This window comes from Microcaecilia unicolor, chromosome 5 (assembly GCF_901765095.1).
Source record: "Microcaecilia unicolor chromosome 5, aMicUni1.1, whole genome shotgun sequence".
In the NCBI taxonomy this organism is placed as follows: domain Eukaryota; kingdom Metazoa; phylum Chordata; class Amphibia; order Gymnophiona; family Siphonopidae; genus Microcaecilia; species Microcaecilia unicolor.
In genome coordinates, this window is record NC_044035.1 from 52,322,298 (window position 1) to 52,349,572 (window position 27,275).

The 27,275-nt window shown below is 42.8% G+C and overlaps 2 protein-coding genes across 2 annotated transcripts in view; one reads left to right on the forward strand and one right to left on the reverse strand.

The window, feature by feature from the left end:
• The window catches only part of MMS19 (MMS19 homolog, cytosolic iron-sulfur assembly component), a 150,702-nt gene extending 126,862 nt beyond the window's left edge, over positions 1 to 23,840 (reverse strand). Inside the window, exons 1-3 of the mRNA XM_030202895.1 lie at positions 23,715 to 23,840; positions 6,877 to 6,925; positions 1,015 to 1,115 (exon numbers count right to left, since the gene is read on the reverse strand). Coding sequence (XP_030058755.1) covers positions 1,015 to 1,115; positions 6,877 to 6,925; positions 23,715 to 23,802 — 238 coding nt within the window. The 5' untranslated portion in view covers positions 23,803 to 23,840. The remainder of the gene's footprint in view (positions 1 to 1,014; positions 1,116 to 6,876; positions 6,926 to 23,714) is intronic.
• A 1,697-nt stretch (positions 23,841 to 25,537) lies between these two features.
• UBTD1 (ubiquitin domain containing 1) overlaps positions 25,538 to 27,275 on the forward strand; it is a 142,466-nt gene continuing 140,728 nt past the window's right edge. The window contains exon 1 of the mRNA XM_030202896.1: positions 25,538 to 26,322. Coding sequence (XP_030058756.1) covers positions 26,241 to 26,322 — 82 coding nt within the window. The 5' untranslated portion in view covers positions 25,538 to 26,240. The remainder of the gene's footprint in view (positions 26,323 to 27,275) is intronic.

Below are 27,275 nucleotides of genomic sequence, written 5' to 3' on the forward strand. Positions count from 1 at the left end.
ATTTTTCAGTGCACCCACAAAAAAGGCCTTTTTTTTTGGCAGAAAATGGACGCGCGGCAAAATAAAAATTGGTGCGCATCCATTTTGGGTCTGAGACCTTACCACCACCCACTGACTTAGCAGTAAGGTCTCGTGCGTCAACAGGGCGGTAATCGTTAGCGCGCATACCAGGGGCGTAGCTACGTGGGGCCACAGGGGCATGGGCCCCTGTGGATTTGGCCCTGGCCCCCCCCGCCACCGACCCTCTCGACCCCAACCCTCCCCCGCCGCTGTGCAGGACGTCAGACTCACAGAAACAGAAGCCTTGCTTACAGATCAGCAACGCAGCCGCGCCGGAGAAGAGGACTTCAGATGGCGGGGGTTGGGGACTCCCGCCATCAAAGGTACCCGATGGCGGGTTGGCGGCAGCGGAAAGGGAAGGGGGGGGGTCTAAAGGGTTGATGCCGGGGGGGGGGATCAAAGGTGGTGGTGGCAGTGGCAGGGCGGGTAAAATGTGCCCCCTCATCTCGGGCTCTGGACCCCCTCCTGCAAGTCTGGCTACGCCCCTGGCGCGTACACTGCCAATTACCACCCGGTTAGCACCACACGGTAGTAACTAGAAATTATTTTCTGCCGCGCGTTTTGGACGCACGTAAAAATGAGAATTAATGCCAGGGGCATGTTGTAGCCGGGCAGTAGTTCTAATTTGACATACGTTGTATGCAAGTAGGCAACTACGAGTCTTAGTAAAAGGGCCCCGCAGTGCCTAAATTTCGGTGCTGTTTATAGAATTCCCCCCAATGCGCACAGCACATACCATCTTATAAGCATAATTGTTCATAGAAAGAGCTGAACATCAGACAGAACGACCTTGGTAAATGTAACAGAAAGGCACAAGCATCCCAAACCTGTCTTCACACCTCTGATGGATGGTGGCAAGTGGCAGGATTCAGCTGTCCATCTTTCATTTGGGAGGTTATTCAGATGTACAGTGGTGTCTGCTTTAGATGAGCTAGGAGTTTCCATGATTCTTACCTTCTTTCTGTGTCAGCTTGGGATAACACTGCAGCAAGACCTTAGATAGAAGCTGGACCCCTCGTCCCCGTGTTCTCGGCTCAGAGCTTGCAAGACATGACCTAAGGTGGACAGAAAATGCGTCAGAAAACTGGGATCATCAGCCTGCCAGAGCAAACAAGTTGTATCCAGACTGGACCAACGCAAAAAGAATCTGAGAAGATGGACCATATAAAATCAAAAGAATCCAGGTCCATGAAGCCCAGTATCCTGCTTCCAACAGTGGCTACTCCAGGTCCCTAAAGAATATCAAAACTCCATGCTACTTATCTCCAAGAATAAACAGGGGTTTTTTTTCCACAAAACCACCTTAATAATGGTTTACGGACTTTTTCTCCAGAACTTGTTCAAACCTTTTTTAAACCCTACTATGCTAACAGCTTTTACCACACCCTCTAGCAATGTATTCCAGAACTTAATTATGTCTTCAGTGAAAAGCTATTTTCACCAATGTACTACTACTCATAACTTCATTATATGTCCCCATCTTTGTAAAGCCACCTATTCACATTTACCTGTTCCACTCCATTCGTTATTTTTGTAGACCTCTTTGCAAGTAGTATATTGGGAAGGATATATTCTTATTCCTTTGTTTTCTTTCTTATTTCACTTATTCCCCATTTATGTGGGCTTCTAGCAACGGAGATTTATTTTCTTTGGTAATGTTTCTTGCTTAGTTGTATGTATCTGTTGCACACCCCACAGCTGCTCTCTTTCCCTTCACACATGGAATTTCTATCCACAAATATTCCACATCACAGTCTGTGTCCTGCAGAATATTTATCCTGTTTGACTCAATGCCCTCCTTAACATATAGCACCACTTCTCCAACAACTTGATCCACTCTGTCATTGAAATATAATTTGTAATCTGGTATCGCTGTGTACTATTGGTTTATCCTCCTTCCACCAGGTTTCTAAGATGCCTATTATATCTACCTTTTCATTTAGGGCACTATTCTCTAAATTACCATATTATTATTGAGGCTTCTAGCATTTGTATACAGATATTTCAATGCATGTTATTTTGTTTGTATTTACAACTTGCTTAACAGTTTACAGAGATAATCTGCTACCTTTAACCTCTGTATGCTTTTCCCTTAAAAGTACCTGGGCCCCGATGCTCAAAAGTAAACGCAGGCGCTAGAGGCCATTAGTGCCGGACTAGTGCCCATAAGTACTAGTGCAACATGCTCAGAGACTGGTAGCATGAGAACCAATGAGCTTCCTGAAGAACAGCGCAATGAGAATGCAAATGTATTCAAAGGCATCTAGATTAGGTCATTTCCTAGTCTCTCTGATGCTCTGCGAACAGCGCAGTAAACAAGTGTGCCCTTATCACTGGAAACCCTATGCATGTTCAGAACTGGCATTAGGGTGTTATGCCAAGGGGGGGGGGGGGGGGTGAAGAAAGAGAGGAAAAGGGGGGGTGGAAAAAAGCACCAGGTGTCCTGCAGCTCAGAAGGTTTGAGACCGAAGGGGAAAATACAGTCACAATTTTTTTTAAGGGGGAACAGCTCACTTCCATAAGAGTCATGACATTTTTAGAACTGGTGGCCTGGTCAAACTGAAGCCCACCATCTCCTGCTTCCCAGTCCTGGATGTAATATGCACAAAACCTCAGCATCCAAATAAAGGTAAATTGTGCTACCAGCAGCTTCTCTTTCTGGCTCCCAAACAGCAGACCCCCCCCACACACACACACAATAGATAAATGCAGCACCCATACAGTCTCATCCACCGCCCTGCCTCTCCCCCTGGTGCACTGGGCATGAGCACAAGAGCTTTGCTTACACACATCTCTTGTGCACATGCCCTTCGCACAATACTGCCACTTAACTTCCTAATACTTGATGTTAACAACACACATATCATTGCATACAATTAGCATCAAGCATAAGGAAGTTAATTTTGGACGCTGTTGTGGCAGTATTTTCCAGCGCTGTTCAGTATAGCGCTGGAGTGTTGAGCATCAGGGTTCTGGTTTCCTCTCATCTTTTTCACAGTCTCTCTATCTGGATGCCCTACCTACCCTGAGTGCCTGTCGGCTTAAACTAGGACCTGGGAGAAAGCCAAAGGTGCTCCGGGGCACATGGTTTGTAGTAAGCATCTTTAAAAGGATACTATCAAAACATGTGTGGTTGATACAGTTTTGAATTGCTCCAAAGTGTAAGATCACAGTGGGAGCTTGTTAAGGAATTGTGATTTCAATTCCTCCAATACTGACTGGATAAATGCGACATCAGGAAATGCTAGAGAAATTAAGTCCCTAAATTAAATGAATGATTACTTCATGAAGCACCTGGTTAAGGAACTGACAAGAAGGGGAGTTACTTTCAGCGGCGTACCAAGGGCAGGGTGGTGGGGGCGGTCTGCCCCGGGTGCACGCCGCTGGAGGGGTGCAGAGACCAGCTGCGAGCCTGTCAGCTCCGCTGGTTCCCTGCTCCCTCTGCCCCGGAACAGGTTATTTCCTCTTCCGTGGCAGACAGAGCAGGGAGCCAGCGGAGCCGAGAGCCGCACGGCTGCTCCCAGCAGCTAAGAATGCACCCGGGGGGGGGGGGGGGGGGGGGGTGCATCGGTGATCCGCCCCGGATGGCAGCCAATCTAGGAGGTGTCACAACTATACTTTATTAATCAGACCAAAAGCTAAAAAGAATAGCTGCAAAGGTTAAGAGCTAAAATCAGACTTGGACTTAGCATTTTTTAAAACAATCTTGGAAGTCCAAACCACATGTATTCTACATATTAATAAAAGGAAGGCCAAATGACAACCAGCATTTTTAAAAGGCGAGGCGGAAGAGGCTATTCTAAGCAAAAGAACATCTTTATGGGAAATGAAAGATCAGAATGAAGAAAACAAAAAGCAAAATAAGCACCAAGTTAAATCCAAAGCATTGATAAGGAAAGCACGTCGATATAACCTTTTCATATATATATATATATACACACACACACACACACACTATGTTCGATTAGATGCTTTTTAAAATGATGTTTAGTGATTGTAAGAAATATATGTATCTTTTATGTTGTCCTTTTTGGCTTTGCATTTGGGTCTCTTCATCTATGACCTATTTGCTATTTGATCTCTGCAGAGTTCTGGTCGTGACATTGGTTACTGATATTTTGTCTTTTCAGTTGTTTTCTATTATTTATGCTCAAACATGTGACCATCTCTGGGAAAAAGTGACTACAGTAGCAGATCCAAAATGTTAAGAATGGCTTTCATGTCATGGGTCCATAATCAGTCTGCTAAAGTTGCATGTTTGAACTTCTGTAACTTTTTAAAAAAAAATTTCACATAAAAGGATTGAGTTTGGACTGTTGTATTACAAATTGTTTGCTCTAACAGACTTCAACAGAACCTCATTTTTGGTTTCTGGTGACTTTAGTTACCTTTTCCCAGTGAGGGTCACATATCTTGTATTATCTATGTTCTCAAAGAAGTTTCATAGTTTTAAGTTTCAGTCAGTAAAAGTCTGATATTTATATGTTTTTAATATACTGTATTTGCTATATGTGGATTATTATTTTTTTTTTTTACTGTTTTGTAGAACACTTTCACTTGGATTTAGACTCTACATGTCACAACATGATGCTCTAATTTCTCCAAATTATGAAACACCTACAAAAAAGCAGTTGTTAAATCTTTGCATATTATCCCTTAATTTCACTACCTGTATATAACACAGCTAGGGCAAGGCATTATGTCAGTCTGAAAAGTACTGTTGGGATCTACATGTGTATCCTGTTGTGAGCGTCCACTGGATGCAGGGAAACAGGAAACAGTGACAAAAGTGAGCCATGGGACAGGCATGAGACAAGTGAGTCACAGGGCTGCCTATCACAATGTAAAACATGAACGCTTGCTCAAAATGGGCCTGGAGGGAAGAAGAGATGAGAGCAATGGCTATATGCTTGAGTGGGGATGGGGGGAGCAAATGTACACATCAGAAGCGATGTAGCGGGGATGCTGAGGCTTCAGTTAATAGGGGAAAAGGGGGCCAACTGGATATTTCAGTGAAAGTCATTGGGTTCACAGCTAGGGTTTTCTCTGCCGATATTCTGTGTATGAAGGTTACAGAACTAATCTACTCTTGCTTTCCACTGACTATAGAAACAGTCATGCAACTGCAATATTTTGGCTTACTGAGGATTTTTTTTTCCCATCTGCTGTTGCTTTGCAAGGACTCTTATTAAAGCTGTTCTATCAGCAGTACTCCCACTGGATTTAGAAGAGATTAGAAAAGTTCCTACAAGAAAGGTCCACAAACCACTATTCGTTTATATAGGCTTGGGAAAGCCACTACTTAGCCCCGGGAATAAGCAACAACAACAACAAAAGGTATCTGTTCTTTAGAAAGTTGCTGAAAACTTGTGACTTGGAATAGTCACTATCAGAAATAGAATGCTGGGCTTGATGAACTTTTGGCACATCTTATGATTTGGGATGATAGTTCCCCAACTCTCTTTTATTCTAAACTGAGCAGCTAAGGAATATTGTTAAGACTATAAAATGACCAAGTGTAATCAAGAGTGTGTGACAGCAAAATCTGCCTTCTATGAACTGTAATTACTTTGCCACATGATCAGGGGGGTAGCCATGGGCGGGCCTGGACGGGCCCAGGCCCAGCCACTTTTCCTTCAGGCCCGCCCACCCTAACAAGCCCCAACCCAAGTGAGGCGCCAATCTTTTCCTGCCTCTTTTGCCCGCTCTCCCCGTCCGCGTGGTCTGGTCATTTTTACTCCCTGAAGCGCCGTTCTCCCTCCAGCACCGGCAATTCCCATAGCCTTCTGCCAGCGTGCATCGTCATGGGCGGGGTCTCTCCTTAGCCGCGTCCCGCCTACTCTGCAAAGGTGGGACGCGTCTGAGAGGCCCCGCCCCCGACGACGCACGCTGGCAGAAGGCTATGGGAATCGCCGGTGCTGGAGGGAGAATGGCGCTTCAGGGTGTAAAAATAACCAGACCATGCAGACGGGGAAAGTGGGCAGAAGAGAGGGAGAAACGCAAAACTCAGGAGGGGATGGCGAAGGGAGAAAGCGCTGCCCAGGTAGGCCGAGGGAAAGAGAAGCAGATGCCCGGGGGGGGAGGGAGGGAGGGACGAACGAACGGCCCACCCAGGTTAATTCGGTGCCCATCCAAAATGGCAGGTCTGGCTATGCTCCTGATTCTACTCTTGATTTCCAGTCAGTCCTGTAGCTTTCGGTTTTGGTATGCCTAGACTTGTATTCTACTGAACCTTGAAGTGCCTGCTTGTATTTGGAACATATTTCAACAGACTTGAAATTCTTCAGTACAGCTTTTGACTAGTTGGGAATACCATGAGCATATTACTCCACATCTAAAGGCTCCATATTTAGTGGCACAGTGAGTTTAAATTAAAAGTTGTTATTCTAAAATTTCATGTAAAGATTCTCCATGACACAGTTAAGCATTAGCAATCTCCCAGGCCATTCCTAGGTCTCTGTGATCTTTAAATACAGGATTAATAGTTACTTCTGTTTGTCAGGCACACGTGATTACTATATGATGTTGAGAGTTACCTATTGCCGGTCCACAATTATGGAATTCTTTGCTTTTGTCTGCTCAGGTGGAAAATGATTTTCTCTCTTTTTGAAAGAAGGTTATAATGGAGTTTCCTTGTGAATTGTTTTATGTAAATAATATTGGAAACCACTTTACGCAAATGTACAGTTTGGATTATCAAATTATGATGGAAATAAAGTAAAACAGAAAATGAAGATTTCGATCATGTGCTAGGCTGTAGCCCCAATATACACTGAATTAAATTAAGCAAAATATATTTAGTAAGGTTTACATTACCCAAGAGCTTCTACAACTTGTAGAACTGCACATCTTCCAGCCTTCACCTCTAGAAGAGAAAAAAAAAAAACACACTCAGGAAAAAATCAAAATCAATCAAAAGGGCAGAAGGACAAAGGAATAATAACCAAAAAAAAAAAAGGCCCTGCCACATATATTCTAGTAAAAAGCAGGGCACAGCAATCCTAAGATAGCAGATTCCTAAATATTCCCAAATGCTGTAAACTAAAAGAGCCAGCAACTCATCACCCAAGAGAAGTTGAGCAATTTGACAGCAGGAAGGGTTTTACACTTTTCAAATACCTTTAAGGAGTTTTATTCAGAACAGAAACCAGATAAGAGATAAAACGTGGGCATCTACAGGTAATGGAGATCCTTCTAGAAATAGTTGGTGAGAGCACAGGGTGAGAGGCAAAGCCCCGAATCTCAAATTGTAGGCCAAATCCTTCCACCTCTATCACCTCCAACTCACCCTGCAGCATTGTCTCTTATGCTGAATGGTACCAGTACCACCCCATAATAGTACTAGTTGCTCCAGCTGCAAGATTCGGCTTGAAACCTGAGAGCTTTCATGAGCTAACGAGCCCTGCCTCTAATGAAATCCATGTAAGGGACTGGGCCCTGTGCTGAATTTTATGACTGAATAAGTTATTGCTGCTATAGGGTGGGGCCAGTGCTATTTAGTAGAGAAAACAGTACTGCACAAGGCCCAAGTAGTGGTATGACTGCAGTAGTGGCACTGCAGTGCCTATGAAAATTTGGTAGTGGAGAGTGGTGCCTATGTTGCCTATGCCAAAATCCGGGCCTGGATCAGATGACATGCAAGAAAGAAAAAGGAAACATGGAACATTGTGCCAGATCAAGTTTGGTCTCTCCTAGAAGCCAATTTGGTGAAACATTCTCCATACCTCAAACAGGTTAACACCAACATATCAGAGTGAAGGACAATGAAAAAGGACATCATACCCAGGACATCCCAAATGAACATCCCAAAAATACTAGGACTAGGGGGCATGTGATGAAACTACATTGTAGTAAATTTAAAACAAATTGGAGAAAATGTTTCTTCACCCAACGCATAATTAAACTCTGGAATTCATTGCCGGAGAACGTGGTGAAGGCGGTTGGCTTGGCAGAGTTTAATAAGGGGTTAGACGGTTTCCTAAAGGACAAGTCCATAAACCGCTACTAAATGGACTTGGGAAAAATCCACAATTCCAGGAATAACATGTATAGAACGTTTGTACGTTTGGGAAGCTTGCCAGGTGCCCTTGGCCTGGATTGGCCGCTGTCGTGGACAGGATGCTGGGCTCGATGGACCCTTGGTCTTTCCCCAGTGTGGCATTACTTATGTACTTATGTAACATGTCGCTCCAATTCCCTTTGCCTATTTCGGCAATGGACAGCCTATACTTAAAGGTGCGTTACCACAATAGCAGAAAATGCTACATATAATAAGTTACTGTGAACTAATCCAGATGTATCCTTGGGTCCTTCGCATTCCATTCATATGCTCCAAAAGTCTGTTCAATAGAAAAAGAGTACTATAAAGTATAATTTACCTGTCCAAATTTACATGGAGGCATATTTTCAAAGCACTTAGCCTTCCAAAGTTCCATAGAAACCTATGGAACTTTGGAAGGCTAAGTGCTTTGAAAATATGCCTCATTATGTCCTAAAGAAAGACATCCAATATAGTTCTTATATTTATTCCCCTATAAATTATGTTTTTTTTCTCTTTATGTACGCTTTGTGTCAACAATGCTGTGGATTTTCAGTAGCTAAGCTGTGGACAGCAGCTGCAGTCGTGACTTTTCAAGGAAATTGCTATGTTACAGAGGGTGAGATGATGAAAAAAACACAAGGCAAAACTGGGTCATTGTGAATTAGGGACTGTCTATTCATGTTCAAGTGTACAGCGCTGCATATGTCTAGTAGCGCTATAGAAATGATAAGTAGTAGTAGTAGTAATTAGAGAATGACACGGGGACAAAGTTTGTCCCCACTCCATCCCTGCAGGTTCTGTCTGTCACCATCTCGTTCCCATAGGTTCTGTCCCCACCCCATCCCCATGGGCTCTGTCCTCATCTGCAAAAGCCTCGAACACTTATGATTTTATATTTAAACCTTTTTATTAAAGTATAGAAAGGTACAATATGCTGTGCAACTACTGTTTATAAATCACAAACAGAAAACAATAATAACAATGAGCAACTATAATAACCCCACCACCACCCTCTACCTTTCCAACCCCAACAATAGCTGACTTCTACTACCCCAAGGAATCCTAATCCACCCTGTTAAAATGTCCAGGAGTACAAAATACAACCCATTCTGTGTGCCCCAGTGGTGGAGAAATGTGCCCTATTGAAGCACTGTTACGATTTTTTAATCTATGGCTAAATAAGTGATCAACAATCTCAGGATTCAGTCTAGCTCGCCTGTCTTCCACAGTCCTTCCTGCAATAGAAGATGTCTTCTTAGAAGATGTACTGGTAGCAGGAATGTACAGGATCCCCCATGCAAATTTTACTAGTTGTGGCCAGCACGTTTGCTTGTTTTTCCAAACAATCAAAGTAGCGTGATCTGCATCACTCAAACAGTCCAGTTCATTAACAGACTTCCAAGTAGAAAAATGACATGGAGGCAAACTCCCACGTGCTCTGTCCCCATCCCCTCCCAGTGGGATCTGTCCCTGTCCCCATCCCCGCAGTTACACAAGTCTCCATCCCCGTGTCATTCTCTATTGTGAATAAAGGCTCATGACACCACAGTCCTAACTGAAACAGGTTCTAATTTTACTAGAAGGCCAAAGGAGATAAAAGAACCTCTAAACCAAAATGATTTACATATATTATATACAGATACTTTCAATATCCCCACTGGGATACCTGGGGCAATGGCAAGTTAAGCGACTTGCCCAGAGTCACATGGAGCTGCAATGGGAATCAAACCTGGTTCTCAGCACACTGCACTAATCATGAGGCTGCTTCTCCACTCCATTTTAAAAAAATCCAAGAAAACCAAATCACAAATATCGGGACATGATGCAGTTGAGTCTGAGAAGTACTTCGTGCTGCAGAAAAGGCTGGTGAGGGCACACATTTTGCCCTCTGAGGTGCCGATGCACAAAGCTTACCATGCTGTTAAAATTTGCTTTAAACTGGTTGTTGCCAAGCAAACGTTATTTAGCCAGTAATGCACAAAGTGGTTTTCCATGACTCTAACGTGTGCCGTTAGCAGCCACCTAGAACCCCATGCAAATGTATTACATTCAGCTCATTAGTATTCTGAGCATTCCGGGTGATGCACAACTACACAGTAGCCGTAAAATCCAAGCTACATTTTATGGCAGCTCTTGAGCTATCAGACAGGAGGAAACCACAAGCAGACAAGCTGCAAAGGCTGCCTGCTTGTGCTTCCTACCTCTTCCCTCCAGGTGACCCACCCTGACACAATTTCCTGGTGGTCCAGTGGACCCCACATCCCCCGGCACCCCACACCATGCAAAAATTGCCCTGGTGGCCTAGTGACCCTCCCCACTCCGTCCTGTACCTTCTTAAAAGGTTGGAGGCAGAAGGGCAGGAGCAACACCTCCTCCCTTGGGAACTGCCTCTTCCAAAATGGTGGTGCCCAGCCCCTGCTCGGTGCATTCTGGAATGCACTGGACAGGGCTAATCACCATTTCTCCTTATATAGTGCTTAGCCCCACCCAGTGCATCCCAGAATGTACCAGGCAGGGGCTGTGTGCCACCATTTTGGAAGCGGCAGTGCCCGAGGCAGGAGAGAAGTGTTGCTCTTGCCCTCCTACCTCCAACCTTTTAAGAAGGTATGGGATGGGACAGGGTCACTAGGCCACCAGGGCCATTTTTGCTTGATGTGGGTTGGGTGAGGTCAGGTCTACATCGGAGCTGTCAAATGCATTTGACAGCTCAAAGTTGCAAACAGAGACCGATGCATAAAGTGGGATCCATGCAGGGAGGGAAGGGGGGTCACTAGGCCACCATGGCCATTTTTGATTGGTGTGGGTTGTGTGGGGGAGGTCGGGTCAGGTCTGCATTGGAGCTGTGAAATGCATTTGACAGCGCAGAGTTGCAAACAGAGAACGACACATAAAGGGGGATCCATGCAGCTCACTTGCATGCATCTCCTTTGTGTACTGGTCGCTGTTTGCGACTGACTAAATTCTACCAAGGCAGCCGTATTTTACAACTGCCTTTATGCATTGGACCCACAATCATTAACTGAACCAACGCACCACCACTGGCTAACTGCTGAAGCTTCCATTTTTTTTGAAGACATTAAAGCAAGACTTGGCTGTTCTGTGTTTCACACAAGTATAGGTGCTACCTCCTGTACATGGCTAAGACTCAGTTGTAAAATTTAGCAAGTTTTAACTTGACTAAAAAAGAACCTTACTGGGCTCAGAAAAGAACTGGCTCTGTCCCACATGGTTCTTTGTATTCAAAGATCCTGCTCAATTGTGTAAACACATTTGCTTTTGTGGTCATTCTTCCGGATGCACCTTACATCAGTGTGTTCTCAATTTGTTCTGCAGATTACAAGACATGTATCTACTGATACTGTAGGCATCATCTCAGATGCAACACTGTCAACTCCCAAAGCAACCATCAGGAAGTTATAAAATCTTGGCAGTTACCTCAGACATACTGTAAAAAGCACAGAGCAAACAAAACACAAGATACAAAGGGATAAATCAAAAACTCTATGCAAAGAAGCACTACACATGATCTTCCCATCTGAAGTCTGGCATTCCATCAAGCTTGAAGAAATGTTGTCCCACTCACCACAACAGCAGAAAATGTTTCTTTTAAAATTGTATTTTTGTTCAAGTAAATCCCTCCTAGGTTGTGCCTTTGGATTTGGGTCACACCTTTTCAGAAGTAATTTAAGGTGAGTTACATTCAGATACACTAAGTAGATAGGTCCAGGAGTTTCAGCTACACGGGTCTGCTCCTGAACATAGTATCATGTGATCACTCCTCTAGGATGCATTTAATTTGCCCTGCAGAAACCTTTCGCATATTTCCAACTGCACCATTTTTTTTGGCCCCTCTGGAAAAGGATTTGGTGCGTTGCCCTTAGAAGTAGGAGTGGAACAACATAAACCGCTGTCTAAAATTTTACAGTGCACTAAATCATCCTGGAGATAATTAACCTACTCATCTTGGGAAGTAGGAGGACTTAGGTGAAACTTTTGAGACTAGTGAAGGGGGGACTATTTTCCAGAATAAGAATAGGTTAGCAGTGTCAGCCAGTGGATGGAAATTTACTGCTCCACCTCCAACCTGTGAAGAAGTGTGGGCAAGTGGACACTCTACAGCATGTATGGTGGAATTACCCAGTCATTCAGCCCTTCTGGAGCAACTGCTGTGAGCTATTTCAGCATATCACAGTTGTGTGCCTCCTACTGAGGGGAGATATGGTAGAGGTCTATAAAATAATGAGTGGAGTGGAACGGGTAGACGCGAATCGCTTGTTCACTCTTTCCAAAAACCTAGAACTAGGGGGGGCATACAATGAAGCTACAAAGTAGTAAATTTAAAACGAATCAGAGAAAATATTTCTTCACTCAACGTGTAATTAAACTCTGGAATTCGCTGCCAGAGAATGAAGTAAAAGCATTAAGCTCAGCGGGGTTTAAAAAAGGTTTGGATGGCTTCTTAAAGGAAATGTCTATAGACCATTATTAAAAAGGAACTGGGGAAAATCCACTGCTTATTTCCCATAGTTTTCAACTGAAACTTTTTCTAGAGGTAGAAACTTAACAGCCAAAGAACTTTAAAAAGGATAGTAGTAAGGCTCAGATTCTGTCCTAAAAGACATTTATTTTTTTATCTTTGGCTGCTGGAAAGATAACACTGCTACTGACCTGAATTAGGTGTTAATTTAAGGTATGAGGAAGTAGAATATTTGCAAAGGTTACTGAGGGTTTGTTTGAAGCAGTTCCCTTAGAATCAAAACTCTATAGAGAGGAAAGGTCCCACTTAACTTTCTTTCTGAGAAGTTCTGAGACAAGAGGACATTTCTCTGGTAAGAGAACATTATTTTGCTCTGTGCTTTGGAAACTTAAAGATTGAGGTTTAAAGGAGGAATTGTAGGTTATTGATATGCAGAATAAAAAGAAAAGAAAAAACAAACTTATCAACTAGTCTCCATACCCTTTTCCCCCTTGTTTTAGAACTTGAACTTTGTACTACAGCATTAACTGATAGCCTCTAACAGGACTCAGTACAGTTTTCATTCCCACCCCCTACCCAGCTCCCACCCACCCCTAGCACAACTCTTCATTAATAATCATTATTCTAATCAGGATAATAGGAGTGTTTTCATTACAGTTGTAATTACATCTTTATTAGTTTTAATTACATTTAATTAGTTTCTGGGAAGCAAACACTAAATAAAATACACACTATACCATATAATCTTAAGGCACTTTATATTCATCTAATATCCCTAATACCTGAATAAGTTTTAATTAAATAATTCTATAATACTACGATGCAGACAGCAGTCCAGCAGCGAAAGGGTGTTATCCAGTCTTTTGAATTGAGTGTCACATGTATGACTATCTCCCAGTTGGTAAGAGGTTATATTTGTATGCTGAATGCAAACAGCTCCTAGCTCTCAGAGAACAAGTCTATTCTCTTGAGGCTAGAATAGCAGACTTGGAGGAGCCGAGGGAGACAGAGAGGAACACAGAGGAGGTCTACAGGGATGCTGTAGAGAAGTGCCACCTTCAGTATGGCAGCCCCTGTGCTGCCTTGGAGGAGGGAGGCCTCCTAAACGGAGAGCATCACCCTAGTAAAGTTAGAAATAATCCTGTAGTCAGGACCAGCCCACCAGGGGCAATAGCCTCTCGTACCGAGGATGTGTTTCCAGGAGCTTCTGCCCAGAAGAGAAGGGTTAGGATGGCTGTTGTAGTTGATGATTTGATTATTAGGCATGTAGATAGCTGGGTGGCTGGTGGACATGAGGATCGCCTGGTGACTTGCCTGCCTGGTGCGAAGGTGGAGGACCTCATGCGTCACCTAGATAGGATTTTAGATAGTACTAGGGAGGAGCTGGTTGTCTTGGTACATGTAGGTACCGATCATATAGGAAAATGTGGGAGAGAGGTTCTGGAAGCCAAAGTTAGGCTCCTAGGTAGAAAGCTGAAATCCATATCCCCCAGGGTAGTATTTTCAGAAATGCTCCCTGTTCCACACACAGGGCCCAAGAGACAGGCAGAGCTCCGGAGTCTCAATCCGTGAATGAGACGATGGTACAGGGAGGAGGGTTTTAGATTTGTTAGGAACTGGGCAACATTCTGGGGAAGGAAGAGCCTATTCCGAAAGGATGGGCTCCACATTAACCAGGGAGGGACCAGGCTGCTGGCATTGGCATTTAAAAAGGAGACAGAACAGCTTTTAAACTAGAAACTGGGGGAAGGCCGACAGTTGTTCAAAAGCGCGTTGTTCAAAATAAGGTATCTTTCAAAGATATCAGCAAAACAGGGAAGATAGGACATCCCAATAGCGAGGTTGCAATAGAGAGCATAGTAGACCAGGAGTCTTTAAATAAAAAAACGATTTTCAAGATTGCACATTATCCCTGTCAACTGCTGAGCAAGATGTAAATAGAAACAACATGGTCTGAAATGTCTATATGCGAATGGCAGAAGACTTAAGAAATAAAATAGGAGAGTTAGAATATATTGTACTAAATGAAAAAATAGATATAATAGGCATTTCTGAGACCTGGTAGAAGAAGGATAACCAGTGGAACACTGTCACAGCAGGATTCAAATTATATCAAAGTGATAGGGTTGATCGAATTGGTGGAGGGGAAGCATTGCACGTTAAGGAGGGCCTTGAATCAAATAGACTAAAAATTGTACAGGACACGGAATCCCTATGGATTGAAATTTCATGTGTAAAGGGAAAAGGATAGTGATAGGAGTGTACCGTTCACTGGGCCAGGATGAAGAAACAGATGTAGAAACATTAGCAGAAATTAAGGAGGCTAACAAACTGGGGAACACGATAATGGGCAATTTCACTTACCCCGATATTGACTGCATAAATGTAACATCAGTGCATGCTAGAGAAGTGAAATTCCTTGATGGAATGAAGGACTGCTTTATGGATCAGATGGTTCAGGAGCCAAGAGGTGGAACAATTCCAGACCTAGTCCTTAGTGGAGCGAATGATCTGTTGCAGGAGGTAATGGTGCTGGGGCCTCTTGATAACAGTGATCATAACATGACCAGATTTGATATAAGTTCTGGAAATCCAATACATTAGCATTTAACTTCCAAAAAGGAGATTATGATAAAATGAGAAGAATGGTGATAAAAAAAACCTAGAGGAGCAGCTGCGAAGGTCAAAAATTTACATCAGGAATGGATGCTGTTCAAAAATACCATCCTGGAAGCCCAGGCCAAATATATTCCATCTATTAAAAAAGGAAGAAGGAAGACTAAACTACAGACGACTTGGTTAAAAAGTGAGGTGAAGGATGCTATCAGGGCTAAAAAAAAACCTTCAGAACACGGATCCAACTGAACATAATAGGAAACTACATAAAGAATGGCAAATCAAATGCAAAGCGTTGATAAGGAAGGCAAAGCAAGACTTTGAAAAGATTGTGTTGGAGGCAAAAAACACATAGTAAAAACTTTTTTAGGTATATTAAAAGCAAGAAGCCGGCAAAAGAATCAGTTGGACCGCTAGATGACAGAGGGGTAAAAGGGGAACTCAGGGAAGACCAGGCCACAGCGGAGAGATTAAATTAATTCTTTCCTTCGGACTTCTCCGAGGAAGATGTGGGAGAGATACCGGTGCCAGAAATGGTATTCGCTGCTGACGAGTCAGAAAAACTGAATCAAACCTTTGTAAACCTGGAAGATGTAATGGGGGCAATTTGACAATCTAAAGCATAGTAAATCACCTGGATCAGAGATGGACACAACCCACCAGTTCTTGGATTTGTCTGCTGCATACGATAAGGAAATGACAGTTTTAGAGGGATTAAAAGCAAGTTTGTAATCAGATAACCACTGGGAGATTCTGGCAGCTAGACAAAACTGAAGTCGACTCGGAGAGGTGGGAAAGATCAGAAGAACGTCATCAGCATAGATTTTAAAAAAACTAATATTAAAGCTTTGAATCATGCGGAGCACACTAAGAAATGTTGAACATGCAATATGGGAAAAGGTACTTTGGAGCATATGGTTTTTGAGTGTCCTACAATACATGGCTTTTGGGTGAAAGCGTGATCCTATGTGCAAAATATTATTGGGATTACTGACTTTGTAACCTATGCAGGTGCGATTGTTGGTTATTTTAAAGAAAAGATGGACGGAAGAGAAGCTCCAGCTCCAGTTGTTACATATGCTCATGGCACTGAAAGAGTGGAAGTCGAGTCATGTTCATTTTTGATGGAACACAGTGATCCTTATATGTAAATATGAAAATAGCCGGTGGGGAGGGGGGGCGAATGGAGGGGCAACAATGATCCCTCCACCAGTGAAAGGGAAGAGGTACACAAAAGCTGGGTATAATATAACACGGTACCTGGGCGGAAGGAACTGAAATAAGAAAATGGAGTGAAGTTTACAAGATGTATTAGTGTTGATAATAAAAGTTAGTGGACAGCCAATATGATGAAAATAAGCAAGGAAATGGAATGTATAGTGGTACACTTTTATTGGTATGTCTAAATTAATGTTGCATAATGCTTCAAATGTTGTAAAGAAAATATTTCAAAACATTCAATAAAAATTCAAGTTAAAAAAAAATATGAAAATAGCATGGTGAATACAAGAACCACAGATAGTAAACAACTAAAAGCCACTTAAACAGCACTCAAATACATGATTGATATACTGTGAACTTGTACTGAACATTCCAGAAGAATAGTATTATGGGGTGGGATGTGTGGGAAACTGGGGAGAGTACATTTGAATCTAATAACTAGTATATGGGTGTATAACGCTACCAACACTGTTTTGTTCATATTATAAAGTATATACCTTTTACTAAATTTTATAATATACACAAAAAAAATGCTAAACTAAAAAAAAAAAAAAAAGGAAAGGAATTGCCTTGTGTAAAGTTAATCACAACATAATATACTGACGAAGTATTTCCTTGGAAATGCAAACATTGGAGACTGGGAGGCTGATGCACAAAAGTCCCCGTCAAAAAATTACCAAGGTGGAAATTGCGAGCAATGCTTAAAAAAAAAATTGGATGCAAATGAGCTGCTCGCAAAATCAGCAAGCAGTTCAGTAAGAGAAAAGTGAGTTGGTAAGCTGCACATGAGCACAACAATCACTAAGCATGGTTGCTCTGCACATGTTCAGCATGCTACCTAAGGCATTCTTTTTATTTCAAACGCTACCTATGGCTTTCATACATGTATATAAGCTGTGTGTATGAAAGCTGTGGGGGGAGGAGCTGTTATCCCAAAGTGGTAAAACCTTCTGCCAGAGATCTATTTGTCTAGTGAAAGTGGAGGGCTCAGCTACGGGGGACCTTCCTTCATTAATGGTGAGGGTGAAACATGAGAAGCACGGCTGCAAGGCAGCTCGTGCAGGATCCAACTTCAACCCCTCAGGATTCTGTACCCCTGCTTCGTCACCTCCTTGCACTTTTTTGGTTTGTCCCCACGTTGGGCTGCGCTGCCGCTCCTCACCGCATTACGTTCACCAGGGCTAAGGAAGAAGCTGATAGTCCATCAAGACGTTTGGGGAGGTTGGTGTGGGAGTTTCCTTCCTGTGCTGTGTTGGCTGTTGTGCTGCAGCAGTCGCTTTCAAGCTGTTCCACAGAATTACAGTTGCTCACACCTCCCATCAAATTTCACTTGCTAAAGGTCTTTGCTGTGCATCCCTCAAAATGCACATCTGAATACAGATCTGCTAGTTTGCATTGTTTTGCATGCAACTCTCACTGGATGCCACCGCGGACGGAAAAGAGCCCACAGAACCCCTGGGTGCATCGCCCGCTGAATACCGTGCTCACTAAACCGGCTGGAGCTGGTCAAAAACGCACGGTGCTCGCCAAGTAAATTTTGTGCATCAGGCTCCTAGGTCTCTTCTTTTTAAAGTGTATTATATTCCACAATAACGAATCAGAATGATTCCACAGAAAGGGAACTTCGATTCACGCTACTACCTAGACCAGTTTTCAATCGGGGACAATGTATTCGATCAAGTAATACTGAGCATGTCTTTGTGATTTACTCAATTCTTGCATCATGTGAACAGGTTGCTCCTCAACACCAAGATATTTCTGTAGGAACCTGAACGAACTGAGCTTGGGAATCAACCTCGCCTGTTGATAAAAAAACGCAAAGTTCTTACCTGTAACAGATGTTCCCTGTAGATAGCAAGCTTAATTAGGTACATAATCCCTCCTGGAGAGTTGATTTTGAGCTCTAAACTAATTGAAAGGGACTGAAGGTAGACCACAGCACAGGAAGGGCTGCTCATGCATCAAACTCTCCACTGGTTCCAAGCCTGGGAAAGTTGTTCTGCCTCAGCACCCTCAGATGTTATCACCCACTTTTTGTACATGATTAATCTTGCTGTCCATGGAGAACAGACTCCATTAATAAAGTTGCTTACATATAACGGATGAACATCTGAAAAAAGTTTTCCGAGGGATCCAGATTCTGCTCTTTGACAATTATATTAAGTCCTCTCAGTTTTCTGTTGACAGGTGGTATCTTTGTTAACGACCAAAGAATGCAAATCCTTTACTCTATTTCAACTTGCTTGGCTGACTTGAGCTCTTCTCCCTTTATATGGGCTGGAATCAATTATTTGCCGTGTAATTCGTTGCTTTCTTTTGATCATTTCCTTTACCCCATGTTTTTCTATGTGATTTCCTTATAAACCTGTACTGAAATGACTAATACCTATTAAAAATACACACTTTGCCATTATTTCTACTAAACCATGAGTGCAGCCTCTTTTATGACAGATTCTGGACCTAAAGGGGAGACTGGAAGGAAAATGATGCTAACATGAATGGTAAATTGAGGTACTGGAAGATTACGGGCATTGCACAGGCTCACTGATAGGTCCAAGAACTTCTGGCTCACAGTTCCTATCTCTCACCAGCACCAGACCATTCATAACATTCTAGCTAACACAGACAACTGGCTCCAGCAGGATGCATTTTCCAATGCTTCTTAATTTAGCTGTGGCTGGAGACTGTGGGTTGTGAACTGTTTTCAGCAAGGCTCTATGCTGTTTTTCATACTTCAGGCTGAATAGTAAATGCCCTCCCTGAATTGGCCAATGTAACAAACCACGGGCTTGAAATTTGGTGCATGGTTTCCTAAAACAGCACTGGGTGCAATTTGTTTAATGTGTGCAACTAAATTGCATGCATGTTATCCCCTCAAATTCTATCAACTTTCACATCCAACGTTGTTATTCTTAGTGTGCAAAGTTGCAGGCAGAAGATATAGAATAACATCAGTTGCATGTGTAACTTGATATGAGCTGAAAATTTACGGTAACAAGCATTAATTGGTACTAAGTAGCAGAGCTGTACCAAATAGCATATTATACTATTCGGCCAAATACAAATAATGGACATTAAGCTTTAACATAATAATAAAAGAAGCAACATAAAATAAGAAATCAAGTGTTTATTTCAGTAGGATTTAGCACAGTAGAGCCCCAGATTATTCCTATTCGGCCAAATAAGAATAATGTAATATGAATATTCAGCGTGGAGACAAACAAAGCAGATCAATCAGTGATATGGTTCAAAACTTTATTTTCAGAGATTCGCCCGACACAGACTGTGTTTCGCCCACAAGGGCTGCGTCAGGGGCTAATAGTCCAAGCAGGACATGAGATTGAAACGTAAAAAACCAGCAGGGTGCTTTCCTCAGTCAAGATGAGGACATCAGCTCAATGCACAGGGTAAGTCTCTGGTCGCATATCACTGATTGATCTGCTTTGTTTGTCTCCACGTTGGATTTTGCGGATCGCTTGCCATCTTGTTTCATATGAATATTCAGTACAGCCCTACTAAGAAGTGTTAATTGATGCTGGCACCGATTAGCAGCTATGCACCCAACTGACCCTAGTCAGTATTCTAAAACGGGTGCATGCAAAATCCATAGCATGCAACTGCAAGGAGGGCACAGGCGGGTCAGGGTGTACACATGTTATGGAATACAGGCAGCTACACGCTTGCAACTAAAGTTAGATCATCAATACCGACTTACACTACTAATGGTTGGGAAAATGAAAGGAAGTGATATCACAAATAGGAAACGAGAATGGGAGGAGAAAAAAAAAGTGTAGTCCAAGCAGCAGATGGTGCTCTCAGCTACCTTACCAGGAGACAGTTGATACCCTACCGCAGTGGTTCTCAAAACAGTCCTTCGAGCACACCCATCCAGTTGGGTTTTCAGAATATCCACAATGAATATGCATGATATAGATTTGCATACCAAGGAGGCAGTGCATGCAGATCTGTATCATGCATATTCATTGTGGATATCCTGAAAAGCCAATGGGCTGGGTGTGCCCCGAGGACTGGACTGAGAACCATTATAGTAGGTTTATCAACCGTCTCCTGGTAGGGTAGCTGAGAGCGCCATCCACCGCCTGGACTGCACTTATTTCTCTTCTCCTCCTATTCTCCTTTCCTATTTGTATTTGTGATATAACTTCCTTTCATGATGCATCTAACTTTAGGTGCACGTGTGTAGCTACATGTATTCCAGTTTTAAACCAAGATAAGCCAGTAACATGCTGGACTACTGGTTCCTCATCACAGCTAAATATCGTCCTCACTCTTTTGGGGATTCCCATTACTTTGGTCTCCTCTTTTAAATATCTAGGCATCTGGTTTGATGCACAATTGTCTTTTAAGAAACAAATTTTTAAAGTTGTTAAAAATCAGGTTCTCAACCCTTCATATCTTTTGATACCTATGCAGCTTCATAAGATTTCTCTGCACTTCACACTGTATGTCACACACTTCTGATCTCTCATAATCGACTATTGTAACGTTATATATGCTTGTCTGCCTAAATCCCAAATACATCGTCTTCAGACAGTAAATAACACTGCTGCAAGATTTCTGTGTATAGCAAAGAAAAGTATATATCACTCCATTATACATCCATCTCCATTGGTTGCCAATCCCATATTGAATTTGGTATAAAACCTTAATCCTAACCCATGAAACTTACTATTCTGGTGAATCTACATATGTATCATTGTTGATTATCCCCCCCCCCCCCATATACCATTCCGTTCACTGCGCTGGTCTGAATTTTGGATTACATGAGACCATCTGCCAATCAGCGTTCTTCTGAATTATGGAACGACCTTTCCCCACAATTATGAGGAGAAATGCTGCTCATCAAATTTATAAACTGTTTGAAAACTCATTATTTCATTCTAGCAATCTCTTCACAGAAACTTCAATTGTTGACTGAATGGCCAGGGCCTGAGTATATCTTTTATTTTTTTTTTTTGTATATTCTTGAGTGGCTGTTATCACTTTCCTATCTGGCTTAATGGGGTTCCTTTTTAATTTGATGTTTTAGATTGCTATATTGTATACCACCTAGGTATGCAATAGCAGTACAAGTGGTATAAAAAGATCAATAAATGAATGAAGGACTAGGATGAGAATCACTGCCCTACCAGTTATACAATATGCCATCGGCATCCTATGTCTTTTATGTCTTCCTTGAACATTGAGAAGGCACACTCCAAATGCAGATGTAAAGGCAGGGCATTGCAGAGAGTGGATCCCATAACGCTGAAAATTCTGGTTCCCATGTTATCAGGCATATAATATGGAAGCTAGGGACTGAAAAGAAGACCTGCTGAAACGATTGGAAAGATCTGGTGGGAAAATATGGATTAAGTAGGCAAGATAAACAGGGTAAGGTGCCAGAGAAATAATTAGGTAAGTGATGGGTAACCAGTGTTCAGCATAGAACAAGGGAATTACATCATCATATTTTTTTAAAGTTAGCCAAAGGTTTTATGGCAGCATTCTGTACAATTTGAAGTCTTGATATCCAAAGCTTGCATGCCATTTTGTAGGGCGTTACAATAGTCAAGGTGTGACATCACCAGAGAATGGATCAATATGTAAAGTGCAGGCATGGTAAACAGGTTTCTAATTGAGATATCTTCTGCGGGACCCCTGTGGTTTACATGAATGAACAGTCCAGTCCAGTGGTTCCCAAACCTGGTCGCGGAGGCACCCCAGCCAGTCGGGTTTTCAGGATATCCACAATGAATATTCATGCAAGAGAATAGCATCCACTGCCTCCACTACATGCAAGATCTCTCGCATGAATATTAATTGTGGGTATCTTGAAAACCTGACTGGCTGGGGTGCCTCCAGCACCAGGTTTGGGAACCACTGGTCTAGTCTAAGCAGACAGAGGAGGACGAGGATGTGCAGTGGTTCACTTGCTCCTCCTCCTGCACAATCTCTGTGGGAAAGATCTGATGGCAGCAGCTGTGCAGAATTCTGTGGGGCTGCTAGGGAATTCTGCACTGCACAGTTGCACAGAATTCCCCCAGGAGTAACCCTTAGACATTTTATATTGTACGGTGTTGCATCAATTTCTGGTTTCAGGTAAAATGCATGCTTGTAGATGAGCCCTTTCAATAGTGTACATCTGTCCCATTCATTTGCGGGCCTGGGGGATACCCTAAGGTTTTACTGAATGTTGACAGAGTGATACATATCATTTATTATTCAGAATTCTATTCTAATAAATGAGAACTGCTTGACTATTAAATAGCTGGAGTTTTTTTATAGTGTACATGCTAAAATGTAACACCTGAATTCAGAACAGGTACATTTTAAATCTTAGTGAGTGTATGCTCAATAGCAGGTGGAGAAAAACATAGGATGCTATTTCTCATGAACCTAATGGCAAATTTACATGTGCTACGCCTTCATTTAGGTATGAGTAGCTGCTAAATTTAACACATACCCATTAATATATCCTGACCCCAGTTTAATACACATGCTAAGTCTTTAGAACACAGATGGTAGTTCTATAAAGGGCCTAGTGGCAATTCTATAATGGCTCAAGGGCATGTCTAAGCCGTTACAGAATATTAGCAGAAAGCCGCATTGGTATGCAAAAAGTTAGGTGAGCCTATTTACAACAGGCCAATATGGGTATGTTAAGTGTGTCATGCAACGTGCCAAACTGCTCACTCCACATGTACCCCCTGATAGTTGTGTGCTAAAAGCTTTACTCACAGTGTTTATAGAATAGTACCTGGCACTTAAAACTGCTAATTATTGGCACCAATCACACACTTAAACACTACTATTCTATAAACTAGGCATCAGCTTATAAAATTGCCTTTACAGCTTTTTAATTTTACAGGCTGCTAAAACGTACCAAAAACACTAAACCTTTTAGTGCGCAGGCCCTAAAGTGTTGTTCAAAGTACGACTTTTGAAATAAGTACCAAAATACCTCAACAGCAGGAAGAGCCCCCTTTATAAACATTTTGCTAGCATGAATGGCAAAACCCAGTTATTAAACTAGAAAGCTGACACTGAACCTGCCAGCCTCCCCATGGGCATCCTACTCCCAAGGCTGTTGAGCGAACGCTTCTAAGAACGAGACCCCCTGAAGTCTTCCTTCGTTGCTCGGACATGCTCAGCCTTGCCCCGCGATCTCTCCAGGATGCAGCTACCACATGCATGGGAAGCAACTTAGGTGCAAAAGCCTCTCAGGCCACCATTAATCTACGGGGTCTCAGCCAGGAGAGGAAAGACTAAAGGAAGAAGAGACGCGTGCACGTGTACCTGTTGCCACCTCCGCAGCTTTGCTGTCCTGCTGGCCGGACACAAATTCTTCCACCAAGCCCCACACTCCATTCTCTTCCGCAGCCATGACGGAGAGAGGCGGGCCGGGGAGGGGAGAGAGAGGAGGAGCCACAGCGTGGAGGCCGAACCGGAAAGCGCCGCACACAGACAACGCCCACAGCGCTCCAGGTCGTACGTCGCGGGTGAAGCGGGTGCTGCGCGTGCACAGCACTTCCTTACACGGACGACGCGTTCTGTGCGCTTGCGCAAGGCTTCAAGTGTCGCTTGGTTTGAAAGAACGAAAGTTAGAGGATTAGAGTTAGCGCGTGATGAAAGAAAGTTGTGAGAAATGGATAAAATAAATCCCCCTCAACTGCGGTGGAGTCTGATTTCCGGGAAGCTAGAGGGTAGGGGCACGTGGTTTTCTGAGAGTTCTACACCTAGTGACGCTTGTTTCTATTACTAACTTTCTTGTATTGGGATAGTCACAAACTGGGCTTTTTTGGAGGGGGGGGGGTACTCGGGGGTACTGAGTACTGGCACCTTTTCCATTGTCTGTTAAAATTGACCTAGGCTATGCACCCAAGTTTTAATGATAGAGCTCAGGCTTTACACACCAATTCGCTCTTGTAATTTGTTCTGTGACTGGTTGCAGCCAGGGGGCCTGGCCATTATGGGGTGGGTGTCTCCCGTGATCACCCCACTCCTGAAGGGTGGCCTAGCATTTGAGTACCGGCACCTTTTTTGCTAGAAAAAAAAACACACACACACTGGTCACAAGCGTTCTTACTGGCCTGACATGAGGAAGGGTGTTTTAGGTCTTGAGAGCTACTGAAAAGTGTATTAAGTTAATTCAGTGAATAATTTATGAGTTAGCCCCGTCCTATATGGGACATATATTAGCTTCCTGATAAATCGTTAAGTACTCGTGATCATCTGACCCTTAACTTTTTCTCGAAACCAAAACTTGCAATGAACATTATATAACTCTTCTTCTCTTGATTCTCTAATGTGACTGTAACAACATCACTCTGTATTTGTTTCATCACCGGAGGTGGCTAACACCTCACGGTACTATGTAAGCCACGTTGAGCCTGCAAATAGGTGGGAAAATGTGGGGTACACATGCAACAAATAAAAATAAAATAATTTATTCAAAACAGTTATTAAATTAAAAATGGTGTAGCTTTTTTTTTTTTAGTATGACCATCCAATATTGCTAAGTGAAAGATATACTTACTAGATATTCTTTTTTCATCAATGCTTTGTTATGAAATATATTACGAAAATTCAATTAAAAAAAAGTTTGCAAACCAAAACCCCACTAATGCTCGGTAGTTATGTTGTATCAAAATGTTATCCTTTGGAATTCATCATTCATTACCGTTGGGTGTTAGATTGAATTTGATTATATGCAGTTTTGTATAAACTTTAAAAAAAAGTATCTTTTTCAGAAGTTTGTTGAAGGATAGACTTTTTTTTACAAGTAGGAGGAGACTGAAATTTATTTGTGTAATTCCTATGAATGTTCTGTTCTTCCGCATTGAACTAAATTGGGTAATTGCGGAATGCAAGTATTGTATTGAAAGGTATCACTTTTTAACATGTTTACGCTTTCTGATGTGATCGTCATTTAAAAAAAAAAAGCCCTTAATGGTATCAAGGAAAAAGATTAAATCATCCTGGCCATTGTGTAACCTACAACAACAGCACGTCAGTAGGCACGAAAGAGTTATCTAGGGTCTAGATGGAGGATCAAGAAAAAGAGGCGTTGGCAGAATAAACAATCATTGAATTGCTGCCTCTGCCAGCGGGTGTCCCTCTTGTAAGCTGAGCGGAGGAGATCTGAAGAGACTGCTTGTGCCAGCCTCGGTGTCTCTCTCCCAGCTGCAGTCGAAGGGGAGGGAAGAGATAGGGGGAGGCCTTCTAATGTCACATGTTCACCTGCAGCCTGGGAAGGAGAGAGCTAAGCTTGCTCACACAGACGGACGGTGTGTCTTCTTTCAAAAGTCCTTCCTTGATGTTGGAAGTACGAGGGCCCGGCAAAGGTTGCAGTCGCTTCCTCCAGATGAGGCCGGTCGGGATCTGAGCTGGTTTCCCTGCCGTCGCTTTCCTAGATGTCTGTCAATTTGCGAGATTTCAACACTTTTGGGACGAGGATAACTTTTATTTCGCTTGGAGAGAAAATACCTGGCGAACAATCCGCAGCACAGAAGCAGAAGACGCTCCAGCAACTTTGTAAACCTGATCTTGAAATAAGATCTCGGCGGATTTAAAGGGGGGAGGGAAGTATATATATTCTTTGCGGATACACTCGAGCCTGTAGTCTTCTTGAAAGGCTCTGGAAGTACTTTATAAGTTGTGCGGCTGGGGAGTGTTTGCCTGGCCCAAATCAAATGCTCAGGCTGCGTGGAAGGGCTGCAGGAGTCTGAGGGCGACCGGGCTAGAGGGACGGGATCGAGCTGAGCGGGTTCGGTACCGCACCCGGGAGTCCCTGCATGGCGCGTTGCTGAGTCCGATCCTGCCATGGGAGGCTGCGTAGGGAGACCGCGCAGAGACAGCCAGCGCTCCCGGTCCAGGGCCTCCGGCCATTCTCGCAAGAGAGCAGGTAACAGAACCGCATTCTTGAACGGACAACTCAAAAGTCCCCTGATGGAGCAAGTCAGTTACGTGCTGCTAACTCTGAGCCTGGCCGTAGGGTTTAGTGGAATAATTCACTAGGAAGATTGTGCTGTTTGTGGGGTTTTTTTCATCTGAAAAATATGAGCTGTGGATTGCAGGTTTGGTGAGAGAAGAGGTTGTCAGCTTCAGATGTGCGGTGACCGAGGTGTGCCGAGTAGGAAGTAGTGGCTTTCTTGCAGCTGGAGTTGCTAGCTATGATTTGGAGGTTGGGAATTTAAATATCCCCCCCCCCCCCCTTATAGTTTAATTTCTGTCCTGCTCCTGTTAATACTGAGGCCTGATAAGCAGATGTGTTCAGTTTGTTACAATTAAAGTGATGTGGTAGCCGGTGTTAGTCCACTTTTAAAGGTAATAAATAGAAATAAAACAAAATAGAGAAAAAAATAAGATGAACCTTTTTATTGGCCTAACAATAAATTTTTTTATTAGCTTTCTTCAGATAAATGAGCGAATGTTGACAAATATCAGAATATTTGTGAAACACAAAAGAATTCCAATGGCAGCCTCACAGGAAGAGGGTGGGGTGGATTAGGTGAGAGACAGGGAGAGATGGATGAGTGATAAGAGGGTGACAAAGCAGTAGAAGTGTTATGGTTTATTGTAAAATACAAAACCCAGATCATTAAGCCCTGTCTGGTGGGTGTCAAAATATTTCATCATTTTCACTTCAAAGGTTTTACCTTCCTGGATTGTCTTAAAGTCAAAGTAATGCTTTGATGTTTCTCTTATATATACTATCTGCTAACACATTTGCTTATTTCCGATCTGAGGAAGAAGGGCAAACTTCGAAAGCTAATCAAGAAATGTATTAAGTTATGTCCAGTAAAAAAGGTATCATCTTATTTTCTTTTCCATGTTTTATTTTGTTTGATTTCTATT